Source organism: Excalfactoria chinensis, chromosome 12 (genome assembly GCF_039878825.1).
Source record: "Excalfactoria chinensis isolate bCotChi1 chromosome 12, bCotChi1.hap2, whole genome shotgun sequence".
Taxonomy (NCBI): Eukaryota; Metazoa; Chordata; class Aves; order Galliformes; family Phasianidae; genus Excalfactoria; species Excalfactoria chinensis.
In genome coordinates this window covers 17,186,678-17,199,159 of record NC_092836.1, presented here as the reverse complement: position 1 = coordinate 17,199,159, position 12,482 = coordinate 17,186,678, and the positions used below count along the sequence as shown (strand labels likewise).

At 57.4% G+C, this 12,482-nt stretch overlaps 1 protein-coding gene across 2 annotated transcripts in view; it reads right to left on the bottom strand.

Moving 5' to 3' along the window:
• Positions 1-12,482, bottom strand: part of CACNA2D2 (calcium voltage-gated channel auxiliary subunit alpha2delta 2) — a 111,423-nt gene that overhangs the window by 11,150 nt on the left and 87,791 nt on the right. For both annotated transcript variants that reach the window (XM_072347035.1, XM_072347034.1), the window contains exons 5-17: positions 9,956-10,009; positions 6,135-6,273; positions 4,307-4,438; positions 4,170-4,227; positions 2,882-2,932; positions 2,704-2,803; positions 1,529-1,687; positions 1,297-1,404; positions 1,078-1,156; positions 864-913; positions 475-564; positions 318-386; positions 106-180 (exon numbers count right to left, since the gene is read on the bottom strand). In XM_072347035.1, the coding sequence (XP_072203136.1) occupies positions 106-180; positions 318-386; positions 475-564; positions 864-913; positions 1,078-1,156; positions 1,297-1,404; positions 1,529-1,687; positions 2,704-2,803; positions 2,882-2,932; positions 4,170-4,227; positions 4,307-4,438; positions 6,135-6,273; positions 9,956-10,009 (1,164 nt within the window). The remainder of the gene's footprint in view (positions 1-105; positions 181-317; positions 387-474; positions 565-863; positions 914-1,077; positions 1,157-1,296; positions 1,405-1,528; positions 1,688-2,703; positions 2,804-2,881; positions 2,933-4,169; positions 4,228-4,306; positions 4,439-6,134; positions 6,274-9,955; positions 10,010-12,482) is intronic.

Genomic DNA, 12,482 nt, shown 5'->3' with positions numbered 1-12,482 from the left:
CACTGCTTTGCTGCCCTGCTGGAGGTGCCCACACCATGCTCAGGATTGCAGTGTGGCAACAGGACCCTGGGACAGGGGCAGATGGGGCAAGAGCCCCTCACGCACATTGTATCGTGGTGTCAGCTTCTTGATGTCGTTCAGCGCCACGTCGATCCCCATCACACCCAGGATAAGCTGGTTCTGGAAGGCAGCGCGAGGCAGCAGAATCAGTGGGTGCACCCACACCAAGGGCCAAACCCTTCAGGCAGCACTCATCCCCGCAGCTGCGCTCGCCCTCAGGCTCCACAGAGGGGACAGGAGCCCAGGAGTGCTCCTACCTTCCTGTCACTGTTGTCCTCTGTCAGGTTGAACACAGGTAGCGTGCCTGTCACCACCAGCCCCAGCCCCTGTAGCAGCACAGAAGGTGTCACCCAGCCCTGTGGTGGCACCTGGCTGTCACACCACGCTGGGGTTGTGCCAGGTGGGCATCCTTACCAGCGCATCCTGGTAGACGTTGGTCCACTGCACCTGCTTGGCGCGGTTGCCAGCCAGCACCATGGGTCTGCCCAGCACATCCAGGTACTCCTGCAGGGACGTGGGCAGGAACAGTGAGACAGGGGGCAGAGGCACCTCCTGCATGCTCCTGCCCTGCGTATGTGCAGGATGGAATCTCAAAGTGGGGCCACAGAGGTGTCAGCATGGCACCCTGCAGGGAACGGCTGTCCCCGAGGGTACACGGTGACAACCCACACGATGAGGGAAAGGGGCAAGGGGTGCTGCACAGGATTTATTCCAACAGCATCGTGGTGTTTTGGGGCTGGACAGCTTTTAGGGGGTGACCAGAGGGCGGTTCTGCCTTCTGCTGTGTCAGCACCCTGCCTCACCTGTGTGTTGATGCGGATGGCGCCGATAGAGGGAATTTCAAAGTAGTAACCTCGGAAAGGAAAGAGAGATGCAGGTAGAGAGCCAGTATTCTGCAGCATCTGCCCTGCTGCCTGCCCGTGCTGCCAGCACCACTGCCGGCCCCCACATGCCAGGTGACCCACATGCCCAGGGGGTGATGTTACCCATGCATGCCCAACACCAGTCCCTGCTCACCTTTGTTGGCGCACGCCATCCACTGCAGCGGGGTCACATCATAGTTGTGCTGTCCCACAGAGAAGGTAAAGACACGCACCTGTGGCACGGCACGGCCGTCAAGGCACATGGCAGCACCGGGACCCCACACCCAAGCTTGTCCCATGACCCCATCCCCACGGTGCTCAGAGCCTGCCAGCCCCAGGCCATTACCATTGCCAGGCAGTGGGGAGCACTCACCGTCTTATTGGGCCAGTTGTACTTCTCAAAGACGTCCTGCACCCGGTCCTCACCACCGTCCGTGAACATCATGATCATCTTGTTGCAGTTGGCACGTGTGATGTTGGACTGCAAGGCAGAGGGATGGAATGTGAGGTGAGAGATGGCGCAGAGGGAAAGGGATGCTGAAGCCCAGCACCCGTGGGTGCCTCTCAAAGGGCCGTCAGTGCCCACAGGCACAGCCTCAGCTCACATTCTGCAGCTGGTCGAAGGCATACTCAAAGCCAGCCTTGTAGTCAGTTGTGCCCTTGGCCACCATGCCCTGCACATCCTCCTTGAAGACCTTCTTGTTGCGGATGTTGGCCTGCACCAGGTGCTTGAAGCATGACACTGGCTTTGCCTTCTCGTTGAACTGGGAGGGAGAAGAGAGAGTGGAGGGTCTTGGGAAGGGGAACCAAAAGCAGTCCCAGTAGCACATATGTTCACTGCAGGGGATTTGGATCAGATAATCCAACTCAAATGACGCCATGATTCCATGATGCTATGACTCTATGGTTCTAATCTGATGGGCTGGAGCATGTCCCACTGGTACAGGGACACTGGGGAACTGGAGACACTGGAGTGATCTCAGCCTGGGTGTGCTCGCTTGGCACTTTGGGAGATCAGTTTGCTGCTTCGGAGACTAGATCTCTAGCTTTGGCATTTCCAGTCCATGTAGCACATCCTTGGCCAGCACTCTGCATATGGTGGGTCAATGGACACATCCTGCTGCATGGCAGCAAGTGAGCAGGGAATTAAGGGGTGATGGAATAAATCCTGTAATTGGCATTCAGGTGCGTGTTTGCAGCATCCAGGTATGCAGAGGGGGTGAGGGAATGTGTGCTGAGCTGAGCTGAGGTGAGCTGAGCCGAGCTGAGCCGAGCTGAGCCATGCTTCATAGAGGCAGCAAGAAGCAGGTTCTGCTTTCTGCTCCTGCTCTGTTTCCTGGCAGCAGGGACTGCATTAGGGGAGCAGTGATGCGGCAGAGGGGCCAGACGTGCTAACGAGCGCCGGCGCGGTCATGGCCAGGCAGGGGGGGGCAGAGGCTGCTGGCAGCCCAGCTCATCTCCGTGCACCACGTCATGGGCTGGTGGCACTGTCACGCAAGCCAAAGCCACTGTCCACCAGTAATGCCATGACTCCCTCTGGTTTTGCTAGGGCCCAGGCATCACCCAGGGGCACCACGTTGCTGGGCTGATGACCACCATGTCTCCAGTACTCCCCAGAGATCCAGGACCCCTTGGGGTGTGTGGGGCAGGGCTAAGCCAGGCAGGGCAGGATCCAACCTGCTGCAGGGCTACAGCTCTCCTTGAGCCAGCCTCGAGCTGCCCAGCAGCTGCCAGAGGTACCACCTGAGGATTCTTGTACAAGAAACGGAGCAGGGCTCACCGAGGCCACGTTGACGTAGTCATCATCTGAGAGCGTGTCCAGCATCTCATGGACTGAGGTCTTCATCAGCTTGAGGGTGAGGCCGCTCACACTGCCGCTCCTGCCACAGACAGGGGAGTGGGCGCTCGGCACGGCGCAGGGGGCTGTGGGGTGCCCACTGCCCGCCCGCTCTACTCACACATCCACAATGATGACCATGTCCTTTGGGGATGAAGCACCCTGGATGTACCTGCGGGACACAGAGAGGGTCAGTGTGTGGCAGGAGCCGTGCTGAGGGTCCCTAGCCCTGTTAATGCTGTGGCCCCACCAGGTGGGCATGAGGAGAGGCATGGCCAACTCGCCGCCGCGTCAGCCTAATGAGCTCTAAATGCTAAACTCCTCCATCACTGCAGCCCTTTTCTGCGCACTGATTGTGCTGACACATGCATCCATATTAAAATGCTATTTACCCCCCTGGAAGCTTCAAAGGCCAGGCTGATGAGGTTATTTTTAGCTCTGAAATAATAACGGCGTGTAAATCATCCTCCCACCCCCCAAGACAATCAGGAGCACTTTCTCGCCTCACGGATGCACCCAGGCTGTGCAGAGGCATCTGTCTCGGCTCCAGCCCCATGGCACTGCCCCATAGAGCACAGGGTCTCCCTCTGCCCCAGTCCAAAGCCAGTGCTGCCGTTGGGTTGGGGGCTCGGCTTGTTCCCCTCGCCTGCTCCCTGGGAACTGAGATGCTGCCTGTAATGGGTTGTGGCAGCGCATTTGTCTCTGGTGTCCTGCTCAGATTAATACCCAGAGCTCTGCAGAAAAAGGCTTTATTTAATGGGTCCATTTGTCAAGGGAGGGGAAGGAAAGTGAGCGGCACTGGCAGCTGTGGCCGCCCGGTGGCTCTGCGGGTCCCTGGAGAGGCTGGTGGCATGGCTGGGGACATGGGCACAAGGGCACCCAATGTGCCCTGCAGGGAGCTCTGGGGATGGAGCTGCCAGGGATGTTGGGGTACAGGTGGGCATCATCAGCAGAGCAGTGCTAATTAGCGATGCCAAATGAGCATGTCTACCTGGGCTAATGGGGAGTGACTCCATCATACCCTATGCTGTGTGTGGCTCAATGCAGCCTGCAGCACCATGGTGCTGGCACTGCCTTTGTGGTCCTTCTGGTTCCCTATTTGCTGTGGGAACGCTATGTGGGATGGGTGCGGGGACACCTCTACCTGTGCCATTGAGATCTGAGGGCTTATCTCCACCTCCCACCTCCCCAGTGCTGGAGGAGGAGAGGGAGCAGGAGCTGAAAGCCGCAGCCTGGCTGCCCCTGCCTGTGTTATTGTATCCATTTTCCAACGCCAACGATGTGTGAAATGAAAATTGGACAGAGCTGGCTGCTCACAGCACCGGAGCCCAGCGTGCCGGGGGGCAGCAGGGAGGGGGCACAGGGGATGGGGACCCGCGCTGTCCCCCCCTCAGCCACTGCCCCCTTACCAGGGCCGTCTGCGCACGTCATACAGGTCGATCTTATTGGGTGCTCTCCATGGGGTGGCTGCAGGGAAAGGCAAGTGTTGAGTAAGGAGAACCTGGGGATGGGGGACCCGAGGCAGGGGGCTGCCCATGTCACACACCAGGGTAGTAGCGGGTGACGCCGGTGGCGCTGCCAAAGACCTGCCAGAGCAGGGAGGGGTCTTCCTTGCGGTTCTCAATGAAGACGTCCTCCAGTGCCTGCGTCCAGTTCAGCTCGTTGAGGATCACGGTGGCTGCAAGGCACAGACCGGGCGGTGGTGGGGACACCGTCATCCCACAGGGCACAGCGGGGCACATGGCACACCATGTCCCTTCTACCCCTTCTCCAAGAACCTTGTGGGGCCAGGCTGCACCAGGCCCTGCTCTGCGTTCCCACTGGCCCCCACACCTGATGCTGAAGCAATTAAGATGCTGTCAAACAGAGGTTTTAAATTATTCAGCTATTAAAGCAGCAGATAAGCTCCCGGCAGCCCCAGCCCATAGTTAATCAAATAGGGCTGACAGCACGTGGGGACAGCAGCATGTCTCCATGGACTGGGGGTCCCTCCTGGCACACTGATGGCAGTGGGGCCTTGCGGTGCACCAATGCAGTCAGGGCACCCCCCGTCCCCCTTGGCGACAGCGAGGACTGCCACCCCTTGGTGCCATGTCCCCAAGCCCTGCCTTGGGGCAGCACAAGGCTCAGCACTCTGTGGTGTGCAGCAGTGTGTCCCTGTCCCCGTCCCTGTTCCTGTCCCACCTTGTCCTCATCCCCATCCCCGCCCCACCAACGAGCGATTGTGGCTTTAATTAGAAGTGGCACTGTAAATAAAACACATATAGGATGTCATTTGCATGTGTAGCCAGGGGTGACGGCACAGGGTGGCTCTGCAGGGCATTAATCAGCGCATGGGGACGTGCTCTCTGGACTGTGCCCAGCCGGGGCCCCAGCAGAGCGGTGGCTGTGCTCCCACACGGCACCAGCACTGCATCGGGCTTTGGAGCAAAGAACGCTTCCCCCAGCCCACTCTGCCTCCCCCCACTCTTATCATTTGTCTCATAAGCTGCTTGGCCTGTGCTGGCTGGGTAATAAAACTAATTGCAATTTCTAATCCAGTGATGCTGATGTGGTGAAATCGCTCCGCCGACACGGCTCTGAGCGTGCAAGACAGGAGCACGAGCTTTGTCCTCGTCACCTTGCCCAGGAGCACTTGCCAAGTGCCAGTGTGTGAGACCGGCAGGGGCTGCGGGGCCGTGTGGGGGTCGGGGACCTCAGCGGCGGTGCCTGGACTGGGTGCAGTGCGTGACTGGAGGCCGGCAGGGAGCAGCGCCCGCTCTGTGCAGAGCAGCCACTAGAGGGAAATGCAGACCGGCTGTCAGCGTGTGTCAGATGGACCGTCACTGTGTGCCGCTGCGGCCGGGAGAGCTGGGAGAGCTCTGGAGGCTCAGGAACTGTCACCTCTCTCAAGTGGACATGTCAGCCTGGCCTAGGACCACAAGCTGGTGTGGCACACCCTGCTCTTCCACCACACATGCCATCGTTCATCTACCTGTTCATCCACTCGCTTGCTCATCCAGTGATCCACCCATCCATCTATCCATCCATCTATCTATCCATCCATCCATCCATCTGTCCATCCATCTATCCATCCATCTGTCCATTCATCCATCTATCCATCCATCCATCTTCTTGCCACCCCAGTACCCCACTGCTCTCACCTTGCCCAGCCCCAGGACCGTGCTCTCCAGAGCACCATGCAAAGCACAGACGCAGGGCTGAACATCCCCACACCTCCCACAATGGTCCTCTGCTGCCTTCCCTTGGGAGTTCATCTGCCCTTCATACCCCTCCATAACCTCACCCCAAAGCATCCCGAACCCAGTAGGACAGCCACTCTGTGCCTGGTGGGGACCTGGGTCACACGGAGCCGGGCACGTGGGGGCACTCACAGCCTTTGTAGATGTCAGTGGGGATCTGCACGGCGGCATATGAGTAGTTAACCTTGGTCTTGAAGTTGGCGTCATCGGTGAACTCCAGCTTTAGGGAGTTGGACTTCTCCCGCTCAATTTCTTCCCCATCGGGATCATCCTGGGGAGGGAGCAGGGTCAGTGGGACGTGCCCTGGGTACCTCTGCCTGCCCCCCGCCCACCAGTCCCAATTCAGCTTAACCTGCCCTAAGGGTTTGGTAGCACCACCGGGCTGAAGACAGACAAAAATCCCACCCGGGCAAAAAAAATCCTTGAAAATCAATTAGCGGCAAGAGGCAACTATCAAAGAACAAATTAAAACCGAGCGCAGCTCAGCGCTCTGTCAATAAGCAACGCAAACAATATTTAATTATGCTGGAGAGATGGCAAATCCCTCACTGCTGACACTGGATCGCGCTCCAACCCAGCACCAGCACCCGGCCTTGAGCCCTGGGCAGGGGACGTGCACCACGGCCGGCCCAGCAGCTTGCACCCGTGGGATGGCAGAAGGGCTGGACCTGTGTAGGGAGGGAGGAGATGTGGCGGTGACATTGCCCTGACATTGTGAGAGTGGCGAAGCCATTCGCTACAGCTCAGGAGAGTAACAGGATTGCTGGGAAGGGTTCGGTTTTAATTCCAAGAGATGTGTCGGCAGTGTGAGCGTGCTGCAGTGCTGCACGGCCACAGGGCCTCCCGAAAGATGCTGAACCCAATTATGGCTGCAGGAGCCTGGCTGCAGGCACGGATAGCTCTGCCTCCCTGGCATGATGTAGCTGGGGTGGAAATCCAGATTATGCTGTGCATTCTGCTTTATCACCCACCCCAAAGGTTGGGCACTGTGGGCTGCTCCCGCCCCTACAGGTACCAGTTTGAGACAAACACAACTCTGCAGGTCCATGGAATGCCCCGTGAATCACCAACACCTGTACAGCAAGCAGCCCCACGGTGAGCTGATGCACCCAGCTGCTGCCAGCTCTTACCCACACAGCTCCAGGACCAGCTGGGAGCTCTCTGGCATGGGGTCACTGCCTCCCAGTGCAGCCATCATGGCCAGCTGGGGCACAGAGGGACCATGAGTAGGGCCAGGGGCAGAAACACTGCATGGAATCGGTGCTGGAGCTGCTGTTGGAGCATGGGAGGGAATGGTTTGGGGCTTATATCGCTTTCACCAAGCACACCTCTGTGTGTCCACGGCCAGACCGCACAGCATTTCTCACCTCTGCATTTCAAAAGAACTCCAAAGCTGTATCTCAGAAATGTTACTGTGCATCCGACGCAGCCTAAAGAGATGCTACAGATCTGGATACCCTGTTTGACTGTTCTTGGCAATGCAACAGCGTTACCCACATGGATGGCTTCAGCACCTCCGAGCTGGGAGGTCAACCATGTCCCTGTGGCTTTCTTGGGTGAGCTGCCCCTTGGAGCTCCGCTCAGTGCATCTCCATGGGAACGAGCCGCTAAGGATGGCTGGGGACACGTCAGCCCAGCGACAAACACTCGGTAACACCGCAGCCCCCAGCGGGCTCTGTGCCCCCAGGTGCCCCCACCTGCCTCCAAAGCACCACGCGCTCACCGCACTCGTAAGGAGAGCCCAGCCCAGCCCAGCCCAGCCCAGCAGAACGCCCTCCTGCCTCTCCCAGCCCTGAGCCTTTCCTGCGACGCAGCAGCTCTGCAGCCACGCTGGTGCTGGGAGCAGCACGGCTATAAATAACAATCAGCCTCTCCAGCCGCCTCCCCTCGCCCCCCGCTTTTCTTTTTTTTTTTCCCTTAATCTTTGCCAAAGGTGCTGTTTGGAGATCTGTCCAGACCATCCCTGTTGTGAATTACCAGCCAGAGGAGAGAAGAAGGGGAAGGAAAAAAAAAAAGAAGGGAAAAAAAGAAAAAAGGCAAAAGAAACTCGTGCGGCTGATAGCTTATCGGGAGCCGATCCAAATGCCACATGAGTCGAGGAAGTTGGAAGATTAAATTTTCCAACCCCTTTCATCTGCTGCTGACATTTCAGGGCCGCTCCCCCTCCCTCCTTCCCTGCAGCCGAGGTGCTGGATGGCGATTGCTGGCGGCAGAGCGGTGACACGTCCCTGTGCTGTGGGACAGGACATGGGACAGGACACGGCCACGTGGCCACATGGCTCCGGGAGAGGTGCCTGGGGCCGTGGTGGGAGAGGAACCATTTAGGGCAAGCAGTTCTCCTCCTGCCATAGCTCCTCTGCCTCCCTAGCCCTGCATCTGCTCACACCAGCAGACTGGATTGCGAGGCAGAAATGAAAGCATTCTGTTTGGAGGATGACAAGAGGAAGCAATCTGACTCCTAATTGCTCTTCTGTGCCTTTTGTGAAGCTGGAAGCGCAGAATCTGGCTCACGGGTAAGTTCAGCTGGTGCAAACCCGCATCTCTCAGCATGGGGATGACTCTGGGCCACTTGGCTGTCCCTAGCAAAGACCCCCTCCATCCCCACCACCTCGCAGTGGGGCTGTTGTGGCACCTGGCTTTGATCTCAGAGACACTGTGGGGAGCAGCCCTGCAGGGATGGGGACAAGGACATCCTGAAGGACCGACACTGCCGTGCTATGGGGACGTCTGCCCAGAGAGGTGGTGATGCCCCACCCCTGGAGACACCCAAGGTGAGGCTGGACGGGGGTCTGAGCACCTGATGGAACTGTAGGTGTCCCCATTCATTGCAACCAAATGGCCTTCAGTGGTACCTCTCAACTCAAAGGGATTCTATGATCTCTGCAGCCACAGCTGAACTCCGCTTCACTGCCTGGAAAACCATTCCCTGGGAGAGCAACACGGCCCCGCACATCCTGGTCCTGGCTCTGAACTGAGCACCATCCCCTGGCACACACAGCTGGAACTCACTTCTGCTCTCTGCCCACAGTGCCCAGCCACGAGCGGGGGCTGCCCTGAGTGCGACTCTGAGGACGAATCCCCGTCCCTTTGGTGGCAGGGAGTGAGGAGGAGCGCAGCTCCTGCAGGCACGCGGAGAGCCCTGTGGTCCCCCAGGAACACGTGCTGGCGGCCCAGCTGCTAAAGCCCACTCTGCAATCCAAAATCTGCTTAGGGAGATAGCAGAGCCGAGTGCAAGCAGAATGAAAAGGAAGCTCATTTCTTTCTCTCCCTCCTTAAACCCGGTATGAGGCTGGTGAATAAGTCCCGGTTACACTGAATAGGCATTGTCTATCAGGACCAACTTCATTTCAGTGAGATCCTGCTCAATTTAAATACAAAAATTGAAGTGAAATAAAAGACAGGAAGACCGCTATTTAGCGTGGTTCAGACCCACCGCTATCATCTCCCCCCTCCTTTATTTCATCACCTTCTTTTCTCAACGTTATTTTTTGCCAGAATTAAACTTGCCATGGTCACGCTGGGTGGCAGCGATGCCATAAGTGCCGGGTTGCTGCCGGCAGGGTGGGCAGCATCCTGCCCCATGTCCGTCCCCACACGCAGGGACAGCACAGCCCTGCCCCAGGCCGTGTCACAGAGCTCCCTGTGCCACCAGCTCGGCGTGAGGTGGGGTGATGGCAGTCCCCTGGGGACTGTCAGTGCGGATTTGAAGCCCTGATTGCCAGAAATCACAGGATGGCTGCGCAGGGAGAGGGCAAAGAATTAGCTTCAGTCGCTAATTAAAGATTTGCTCTTCATTTGAATTTCAGATGCCGGCTTTAATTTTAGAACCTTCAGCGGCAGCACAGGGACCTGCCCAGCAGGACCAGCCGTGGATGCCACCGTGCTGTGTCTGGGGATGGGTCACAGAGATGAGCGTGTGGTCATGGTGTAAAGGGATGGCACTCAGTACTCACAGCACTCACGAATTCCGTGTCCGCCTTGGAGTCGTAGTACTCGATGTCCTCCTCCTGCAGACAGAGCAGAGCTGCGTTACGGCCAGGCATGGATGGGGGGATTGGGGAGTCCCCATCCCCACCCCCGCTGCCCCGTACCCCTCCCCATACCACAGCACTGGGATGCAGACCCTCACCACGCACAGCCCGCTCTGCTGCCAGTCACCCAGTGAGCAACACTGGGATGCAGCGTGTCCCAGTGCCCGGGGTGCTGCAGTTGTAGTGTGGGAGCTGAGGCACAGCCTGGCAGTGAGGTGGCTGTCCCTGCCTGCACAGGTGGAACAGTGAGCAGCATCCTCACTTTGCGTCCTTAATTTGGGGTGTTTAGAAGCTATTTACACATAAAGGTCTGCTCGGATCCCTCTCCCTGCACATCAGGGCACGAGGCAGCTGACAGCACTCAGAGAGAGGCAGGCGATGCAGCCAGCCATCACACTGTCAGAACAGCATCTCATCTCCCAGCACAGGGGGGAATTAAAGGGCGCTCGGGGCTCTCTTGTGCATGTGGCAATGCGGGCGCAGTGGTGGCACACCCCGCATGGCTGTCACTGCTCACTGCCCCACGGCACGGCGATGGCCCATGGGGGGGGTCCCACATCGTCTTTGCAGCCCCCCCCAGCTCTGGCCATTGGATAATTCTGATAGAGGGGAGTGAAAAACTCAGATTTTTGTTATTAAAAAGCCTAGTCACTAATAGAGCGCACTTATAGGTTATCTGTGATTGGCTGTGAGATGCTGAGGGGTTCACAACAACAAGGGGAGGGAAAAGGAATGTATTGCCCCTGGACCCTGCCCCATGCCAGCACTGTGGCCCCGGCCTGCAGCCATCTGCACCTCACAGTGAGAGAAGCCCCCAGAGACCCATAACACAAACGAGCTAATTTCATGTTTAATGGGCTTTAATCAGAAGTGAGTGTGACTAACAACAGCCAGACAGAAGGGGCTTCGTTATTCATTTTATCTTCCATCAGCTCCTCCAAAAAGCTCCGTCCCTCTTTGGTGCACAGGAACAGGGATGTGACCATGCCAGCAGCTGGTGTCACTCTGTTCACACTCCGTGCCATGGGTGATGTCTGTGCAGGGGACATGTGGGGCATCATCATGGCTCCACACAGGGGTCTCAAAAGGAGAGCAGGGAGTACTACAGTTTCCTCTCCCTTGCATTTGCTCTTAAAGCTACACTTGTTCTCTCCACCTGATCCTCACTTCCTTCTCCTCTGACCCAATCAAACACAGGAGCTGCGTAAACAGTGCTGGTATTTCTGCAGTCCTTCAGAATAAATGCCAATAGAGAAAAAGAGTGGGTGGAGATGTTAAGAAGTCTGGGAGCAAGAGCCTTCCCAGTATTGCCCTTGGCTCTTGGAAGTGAACCTGTGCAGAAGCACTTGCTGCTGTGAACTGGTGGGCACTGGTTTGAGCAGGTGAAGCACTGGTCTGAATGGGTGGAGCGCTGGTTTGAGCTGGTGCGTCCCCCCCCAAGCCTTCCCCAGCCTCTGCAGGCACTGAAATATGTCTTTGTTTTTAACACCCACTGGAACAGGTTGCCCAAGGAGGCTGTGGATGCGCCATCCCTGCAGGCATTCAAGGCCAGGCTGGATGTGGCTCTGGCCTGGGCTGCTGGTTGGTGACCCTGCACACAGCAGGGGGTTGAAATCAGATGATAATTGTAGTCCTTTTCAACCCAGGCCATTCTGTGATTCTATGAACAAATCCAGCAACTGAAAATGACATCAGAAAGGTCAGCGCTCTGCTGGCAGTGCTGCAGCCCAGTAGGGTCAGAACATGGGGGAGGATGGAACCATGGGACAGGGATGGCATCCCTCAGCATGCAGCAAGCCAGGCACGTTGGTGCTGCCAGCAGAGGTAAGCACACACCTGGGGGCCCCCAGCCCCCGGCAAGGCCCAGGCACGATGTGTGAGGATGCAGGCTGACCCACAGCTGTGTGTCGGCATGAATCCCCCCCATTACAGCCCACAGGAGGAAGCAGAATGCTCCATAAGCACCGCTCTGTGCCCGCAGCACCCCGCCAAGGACAGGTGGGGACAGCCATCATCGCCTGCCTCGGCATCTTTTTATTTTAACAAAGCAATTTCCTCCTTCCACCTCTCTGACACAGCCGGGGGAATGTTGAAGTGATCTGTCAGCACCTCCTTCACCCAACTGAGCTGATGCTCCCTGCTGATGGCACCCAGCCCTGGTGCAGGGGGACAGCAGGGACGCCCACGGCACCCCTCGCTCTCTCCATTCCCGCTGCCCCCAGAGGCACATCTGCTTCTCCTAAGAGCAAACAGCTCGGCCCCACGGTTTTTGTGAATGATTTTCTTGTTCTGCTTTCGTCCAGAATGGCTCTACAGCAAGGTTGGTGCTTTAACACAGTAATTCTCAGAGCGTAATGAAAGCTGACATTATATCAAACACAATAAAGACTCTCAGTTGATGGAGATCATTCCTGAACACACAAACCCATTAAACTGAAAAAAAAAAATA